The 8402-nt window shown below is 50.7% G+C and overlaps 1 protein-coding gene across 1 annotated transcript in view; it reads right to left on the bottom strand.

The window, feature by feature from the left end:
• kiaa0930 overlaps nucleotides 1-8402 on the bottom strand; it is a 38874-nt gene that overhangs the window by 10610 nt on the left and 19862 nt on the right. The window contains exons 7-8 of the mRNA XM_032511883.1: nucleotides 4944-5075; nucleotides 2481-2672 (exon numbers count right to left, since the gene is read on the bottom strand). Of these exons, the coding sequence (XP_032367774.1) occupies nucleotides 2481-2672; nucleotides 4944-5075 (324 nt within the window). The remainder of the gene's footprint in view (nucleotides 1-2480; nucleotides 2673-4943; nucleotides 5076-8402) is intronic.

Genomic DNA, 8402 nt, shown 5'->3' with positions numbered 1-8402 from the left:
AGAGAGAGAGACAGAAAGAGCGGACAAAACAGAGAGGAGGAGAGAGACATAGAGAAGAAAAGAGAGAGAGTTTTAAACATAAATATGTATAATAAACTAACTATAGTAAATCTATGTTGTAGTCCATTATATTCCAACATGTCTGCTCTTTGCAACACTGTTTTAATATTAAAAAGTTAGAAGGTCTCTTCATGAAAGGAACTCCTACTCGTGTTTTTGTGTTCATGGTTTTAATGTGATGACAGATTTATCCCAACACTTCCTGTCTTTTCCTCACATTAACCCTCGTGTTGTCCTCCCGGGTCAATATTTTACCCTTTTAACGCTTCTTCCTGCATTCGTTCTTCTGCTGTGATAAAGTCAGAGTAATGGTCAAACGTGCGTTGTTGTCTCTGGCGTTTGTTGACATATTTAAAACCAACCGACCAGTTTGCGTCCCAGCCCTACCTTCGTCTTTTCCTCCTGAAGAACTCCTCGCTGTCGTTGGCCGAGTGAGAATTCTTATCTGGTTTCGTCTTCGGGGCACTTTACGTTCAGACGGCGAGAAGAAGGACGGACGGTTCCTCTCTGGAGTCGGAGGTGTGCGAAGGACGTCACCGGAGAAGACTTGGAGCTGTAGGGTAGGAGCGTTAGGCGATAGGCTGCTCTATATACACGCTAAAAGGTATGATTATTACATGGAGTCTGGTGGAGATATGCTGCTCTATACACGCTAAAAGTAATGATTATTACATGGAGTTGGTGGAGATATGCTGCTCTATACAGCTAAAAGTAGTATTATTTACATGGAGTCTGGTGGAGGATAGCTGCTCTATACAAGCAAAAGTAGTGTTATTACATGGAGTCTGGTGGAGACTATGCTGCTCTATACACGCTAAAAGTAGTGATTCTTTACATGGAGTCTGGTGGGATATGCTGCTCTATACACGCTAAAATAGTGATTATTTACATGGAGTCTGGTGGAGATATGGATGCTCTATACACACAAAAGTAGTGATTATTTACATCATGGGTCTCAAACTCGCGGCCCGGGGGCCAATTGCGGCCGCGGGAAGATATTTTGTGGCCCCCTACTTGACATCAAAGTTAAGTGGTTAGTGCGGCCCCGCGCGTTCTGAAACTTTTCAAGCGCTTGTCACTTATGGGCTACCGTAGTAGTCTCCTGCGCGCGTAACGTTGTTAAGCTAGCTAAGTACTCTTTGCGGCAAAATGCCTGAGGTTTGACATGTGAACTCTGTTGGGAAATGCACCAACCCTATCAGATCTTAGGGGTTTAAAGCACCGGCAGTTCCGCGCCCTGTTTGGAGGAATAGTTGTTTTTTGGAAAACTTGATGCGGCCCAGCCAAACCAGACTCTACTTCCAGCGGCCCCCAAGTAAGTTGGTTGAGACCCTGATTTCATGGAGTCTGTGAGATATGCTGCTCATACATGCTAAAGTGTGATTATTACATGGAGTCGGTGGGATCTGCTGTTATACACGCTAAAGTAGTGTTTTTACTGGAGTGGTGGAGATATGCTGCTCTGTACATGCTAAAAGTAGTGATATTACATGGAGTCTGATGGAGATATGCTGCTCTATACACGCAAAAAGTAGTGATTATTTACATGGGTCTGTGGAGATATGCTGCTCATACAACACTAAAAGTAGGATTATTACATGAGTCTGGTGGAGATATGCTGCTCTATACACGCTAAAAGTAGTGATTATTAACATGGAGTCTGGTGGAGATATGCTGCCTATACACGCAAAAAAGTAGTGATTATTAACTGGAGTCTGGTGGATATGCTGCTCTATACACCTAAAAGTAGGGATTATTTACATGGAGTCTGTGGAGATATGCTGCTCTATACACACTAAAAGTAGTGATTATTTACATGGAGTCTGGTGGAGATATGCTGCTCTATACACGCTAAAAGTAGTGATTATTTACATGGAGTCTGGACACCGAAATTACCCTTTAAGTAGGTTTTTAAATGCAGTGCTTTTCCTGTCATTTATTCATATTCGTCAGCAGATTCTGCGTTCTGGTAAATATGAAGCTTTTGTTTTCTGTGCGAGAATATAAATAAATCAGCGTGTAATTTGGGAATCCATCAGACGACTGTGGCCCACATCTGGAGGACCGACTGCTCAGTGATGCAGGATCCATTCATTATGGATCACGCCCTGATGTCATGTCTGTGTACGGAGCTCGTTAAAGCTGCGGAGATGGACCTGGAGCAGTTATACTGTTGCTATGGTTACTTTATAATAACATCAGGTTATTAACTACATGTGTTCTGTGTGCAGACATCTTAATGTGGAAAGTAACTAGTAACTAAAGTAACTAGTAACTAAAGCTATCAGATGGATGTAATGAAGTAGAAAGTAACATGAAAAGAAAAGACTTCAGTAAAGTACAAGTACCTCAAAGTTACATTCCACCACTGACACCACTGTATATGTGTGTGTGTGTGTGTGTGTGTGTGTTTTCCTCACCCTCTCGTGCATGGGGGACACCTGGTCCTCCTCGGTGCCGCAGGGGGACGTGTCCCCCGTCGGGACCCTGCTGACGGCCATCTCAGCGTGACCTTTGCCCTGCGGACCCTTCATCCTCACGAACTCCATGTTTTTGTATTTGTAGAAACCGAAAGACATCCGCTGGGCCATCTTAGCAGCTACGCTCACCTGCAACACACACACACACACACATCACCCACGGAGACGACACGCACACACCCGAACAGAGTTTGGGCCCCTTATTTGCACACACACACCAAGCACAGAACACACACAGACACCGCACAGACACGAGACCACACCACACACCACACAGACACCACACACCAGACACACACCGACAGACACACCACGCAAGAGCACAACCACCACACGCCAACACAGAACGAACCACAGAGACACACAACACACACAACCACACACACATTCAGACACACACACACCACACACACCACAGCACACCGCCACAGACACCACACACAAGTACACACACACACACACACACACACACACCACACAACACACACCAACACCGACACACAGACACAACACGAACACACAGACACACACACAGGGACACGCACCACAGAAACCCACACACACAACCACCCACCCACAGACCACGACACACCCAGAAGAACCACCAACACGACAGAGACCAAGCAAACGACACACACACACACACACAACACACACACACACCAGAGGAACACACGCGACACACACAGCAGACACACACGACAAAACACACACAACAAACAACACCGAGCACACACCAGAAACAGTGGACCACGCAGACACACAACACACACACACCACGACCGACACACACACACAGACACAGAGCACCACACCACACACAGACGCACAAACACACACACACACACACACACACACCACACACAAACACACACACCGAAGTCACACCAAACGAAGCAGTAAAGTGATTAAACAAAAACGCGAAACAACGTAGGAGGATGACTTGTATGAAATGCTTGGCCAGATGATACAGATAGTAAAGGGCCCATGGCAGAAATGCTCCTTATGAGGTCAATAAGGGCAACGTAATTCCCCTTTCTCTGCTTGCCCCGCCCAGAGAAATTCCCCCCCCCTCCTGAGACGAGCGCAGGCATGGCGTTTAATTAAAGCAGCAAAGTGACAGTGTGGTCAAGCACTCCCCCCCCCCACAGCCGCCACATTGTTGGACAGGTAAACTTCTGACGACGCGGTCCACAACATTGTGGGCGTTTCTCAATACCAATGTAAGCAAGAACGCGACTGTGATCTGGGGGGACCGTAGTACTGCCGGCTGTCCTGAAGATGCATAGCAAGTGAAGGGACGGGATATGTATGTATATAGAGTATTATAAGATTAGAGGGGTTTGTCTAGTGTGGGGCCAGAGTGGTGGTCTGTCTAGTGTGGGGCCAGAGGGGGCTGTCTAGATGTGGGCCGAGGGGTCGTCTAGATGTGGGGCCAGAGGGTCTGTCTAGCTGTGGGGCCAGAGGGTCGTCTAGATGTGGGGCAGAGGGTTCGGTTAGATGGGCAGATGGGTCTGTCTAGCTGTGGGGCCAGAGTGGTCTGGTATAGATGTGGGGCAGAGGGTCGGTTATATGGGGGCCAGAGGGTCTGTCTGATGTGGGCCAGAGGGGGGTCCGTCAGATTTGGGGCCGAGGGGTCTGCTAGATGTGGGTCCAGAGGGGTCTGTCTAGATTGGGGCCAGAAGGGTCTGTTCTGATGTGGGGGAGGGTTGTCTAGATGTGGGCCGGAGGGTATGTCTAGATGGGGGCAGAGGGGTGTCTAGATGTGGCCAGAGGGGTTCTGTCTAGGATGTGGGGCAGAGGGGTCTGTCTAGATGTGGGGCCAGAGGGGGGCTGTCTCGTGTGGGGCCAGAGGGGTGCGGAGATGTGGGGCCGAGGGGTCTGTTTTCTCGCTGTGGGGCCTAGAGGGGTCTGTCTGATGTGGGGCCAGGGGTCGGTTAGGTGGGGCCAAGGGGGTCTGTCTAGATGGGGCCAGAGGGGTCTGTTCGCTGTGGGGCCAGAAGGGGTCGGTATAGTGGGGCCAGCGTCGTCTGTCCTAGCTGGGCCAGAGGGTATGTCTAGATGTGGGCAGAGTAGTCTGTCTAGATGTGGGGCCAGAGGGTTGTCTAGATGTGGGCCAGAGGTCTGTCTAAGTGGGGCCAGAGTGTTGTCTAGCTGTGGGCCGAGGGGGTTTAGAGGTGGGGCCAGCGGGGTCTGTCTAAGTGTGGGGCCAGAGGGGCTGCTAGACTGTGGGGCAGCGGGGTGTTAGCTGTGGGGCAGAGGGGTCACAGGCCTAGACGCACACAAGACACAGGGACACAGGGACACCAAGGCCAATCGAAGAAACAGATTGAGAAACGCCCTGTGGGATTGTCTGAACAAGTAGCTGCGGCGATTAGCATTTAGCTCCCGGCAGCGTCTACCGTGGTCGTAGAATTTCTTCAGCGCTAGTAGCGGATCGCGCCCTGGAAGATGGACGCCCTGGAACGTGTTGCTCTTGTCGTCGCCACCAGTCCAACACACCATCGTCCCCCTCGCCCACGTCATGTCATGCCACTTAACACACACAACACACACACACACACACACACACACACACTATAGATATTGACTTCACCTGCATGGTTGCATTCATCTTTCACCCAACAGCCTCAACGTCCAGAAACACAACGCCTTCCTAGGGGTTCGGTGTCAATTTTAATAGGAAAATCTCTCTACATCCAACTACTTGCATACTATTACATGAGCAAACGGGACCCAGGGTAAAGTCGCTTAGGGGTTGGTATGGGGGGGCCATACAGCTACGACACCGGGCACGTTGCTTAGGGGTGGTAGCATCCCGGCTACCCGACCCCGGTACGTTAGCTTCGGGGTGGCGTACCCGCTACAGCAAAGGGTAATGTTAGCTTAGGGTTGGTCGCCCACAGCTAACGCACAGGGTAAGTTCGATAGGGTTGGTAGCCTACCGCTAAAGGACCCAGGGTACGTTTGGCTTCGGGTTGGTCGCTCACGCTACCGCCCCAGGGTCCCGTTCGCTAGGGGTTGGTCGCATCCGCTACAAGCCACCAAGGTACCGTAGCTTAGGGTGTTGGTAGCCTCCAGCTTCAGACACCAGGGGGGGCCCGTTAGCTTAGGGGTGTCTCGCCTCCAGCTACCGAACGGGTAAAAGTAGGCTAGGTTGGTAGCATACCGTAACGACCGGCGTCAAGTTAGTTCGGGTGGTAGCATACAGCGAAAGACACAGGGTACCGTCCTAGCTTAGGGGTTTGGTTAGCATACAGCTTAAAGACACAGGTGGTAAACTTTAGCTTAGGGGGTGGAGGAATCAGCTACCCGACCCAGGTGTAACGTTAGCTAGGGGTGGTAGCATACAGCTAAGACACAGGGTACGTTAGCTTAGGGGTGGTAGCTAGCATACAGCTAAGGACACAGTGGTAAAGTTAGGCTTTCGGGGGGGGGGGTTTTTTGGTAGCTAAGTAAAGCCCCAGGGTCGAGCTTAGAGGTGGTAGCTACAGCTAAGACAAGGGGAACGAGCTAGGGGTTGGTAGCTACTAAAGACACAGGTAAGTTCAGCTTAGCGATTGTAGCATACCGCTAACGAACAGGGTACACGTTCGCTTAAGGGTGTGAGTCCGCTCCGCCACAGGGTGTCCGTTAGCTTAGCGGTTGGTCGCATACAGCTAAAGGACAGGGTAACGTTGAGCTTCGGGTGGTAGCCTACAGCTAACGACCCCGGGGTCCGTTAGCTTAGGGTTGGTGCCTACGCTCCGCCCCCGGGTCCGTTCGCTTCGCGGTTGTGGTAGCATCCAGCTCAAGACACCGGGTTCACGTCGCTTAGGGGTTGGTGCTCCCGCTCCCGCACAGGGTAACGTTAGCCTTCGGTTGGTAGCTCCAGCTACGCCCAGGGTCACGTTAGCTAAGGGGGGTAGCTCGCTAAAAAGCCACAGGGGGTAAGTTAGCGTAGCAGGTTGGTAGAAGACAAGCTCCAGCACAGGGGTAATGTTAGCTTCCGGTGGTCGATCCGCTCAAGACACCGGGTACCGTTAGCTTAGGGTTGGCAGGACTACAGCTCACGCCACCGGGTCCGTTAGCTTCGCGGTTGGTCGCATCCCCTCACGACACAGGGTAACGGGCGTTGGGTGGTAGCTACAGCTAAAGCAAAGGTAACGGTATGCTTAGGGTTGGTAGATACGCTCAAGACCGGGTAACGTTTAGCTTAGGGGTGTAGCCTACCGCTACCGGACCCGGGTACCGGGTTTAGGGGTTGGTAGCATCCCCGTCCAGACACAGGGTACGTTAGATTAGGGGTGTAGGCATACAGCTAAAGGAAAGGGTAACGTTTAGCGTCGGGTGGTAGCATAAGTAAGCCACGGGGCACGTTAGGCTTAGCGGTGGTAGCAATTACAGTACAGACACAGGGTCCCGTTAGCTAGGGGGTGGTAGCATACGCTAACGACACAGGGTAACGTTCGCGTAGCGGTGGTCGCTTCCGCTAAAGGACACAGGGGGGAACGTTAGCTTAAGGGTTGGTTGCATACAGCTAAAGAAACCGGGTAACGTTAGCTGAGCGGTTGGTAGAGCCACAGCAAAAGACACCAGGGTAACGTTAGCTTAGGGGTTGGTGAGCTACAGCGTAAAGAACAGGGGAACGTAGCTTAGCGGTGGAGCTTAGCATACAGATAAGGACACAGGGTAACGTTAGCTTACGGGTGGTAGCCTACAGTCAAGAAACAGGGTAAGTTAGCTTAGGGGTTGGTAGCATACAGCTTAAAGAACAGGTAACGGTAGTTAAGCGGTTGGTAGAATTAAGCTAAAGACGGGTAACGTTAGCTGAGCGGTTGGTAGATACAGCGTAAAGCCACGGGGAACGTAGCTTAGGGTTGGTAGCATACCGCTAAAGACAAGGGTTAACGTTTTAGAGTAGGGGTTGGTAGCATTAAGTAAACGACACGGGTAACGTTAGCTTAGGGGTTGGTAGCATACAGCTAAAGACACAGGGTAACGTTAGCTTAGTTGGTGGGAAAATTTTTTTGGGGGGTAGGTAGTTCCACCGTTTAGCCACTAGGTTCAATTTTTGGCTTTAAAATCTGGCGCACTTCCTCGGGGCCTGATTGGACTCCATGATACATTCAATTGCACCTTGTAAACTCTGAAAGACTCAAACTTTTGTTGCGAGGACCCTTCTGTCCCCTACAGGCTCTCACTGTGGCGTCGCCGTCATTGCTGAAAACAAATGTTTAAAATCAAAAGTCAAAATTGAAACGTGGCTTTGGAGAACTGTGACGCCCCTACAAAATGCTAGAAATCTAGACGTCACCCAGCTAGGGTCCGTCTAGCAACTCTCCGTTGGCTTGACAGCTGGAAAAACCAAATTCTGGTCAGGCCAATCACATCGTGCATAGAGACGGTGGGCGGGGCCTAACATACGGAGTTGTGATGGCTCTGCGTGAACTCCCTGCTACTTGAAAACAAAGATGGCCGCTGCTGCTGGAGAACAGCGGTCATGGGACATTTAAAAAAGGACGACGTGTTCGGAGGTTGAAGTTGAATCTGTCAACCAGCGCTGCTCTGATTGGTCGGAGCGCTGTCCTATTGCGTGCAGAGGGAATTTAAAAGACAACCGTTTGTCCCGCCCCTCGGATTGAGCCCAGCCAATGGGGAGCTCCCAGGTCAGGTTAACACAATCCCTCATCTTTCTATGCTTGTGAGGACTTTAGAAACAGAGACAGAATAAGAGAGTTGGCTGCTAGCGGTTCAGCTCCTGAGCACCAAAAACTAAATAAATGACGCTCATTAATTCCTCCCAGGAGACAGATGTGTGTGCTCTGGTGTTTCTCTCTCCAGTCGACCAATAGAAGCAGGTGTTACTGGTGTTTCTCTCTC

Source organism: Etheostoma spectabile, unplaced genomic scaffold (genome assembly GCF_008692095.1).
Source record: "Etheostoma spectabile isolate EspeVRDwgs_2016 unplaced genomic scaffold, UIUC_Espe_1.0 scaffold502, whole genome shotgun sequence".
Taxonomy (NCBI): domain Eukaryota; kingdom Metazoa; phylum Chordata; class Actinopteri; order Perciformes; family Percidae; genus Etheostoma; species Etheostoma spectabile.
This window is presented reverse-complemented; position numbering and strand designations above follow the sequence as displayed.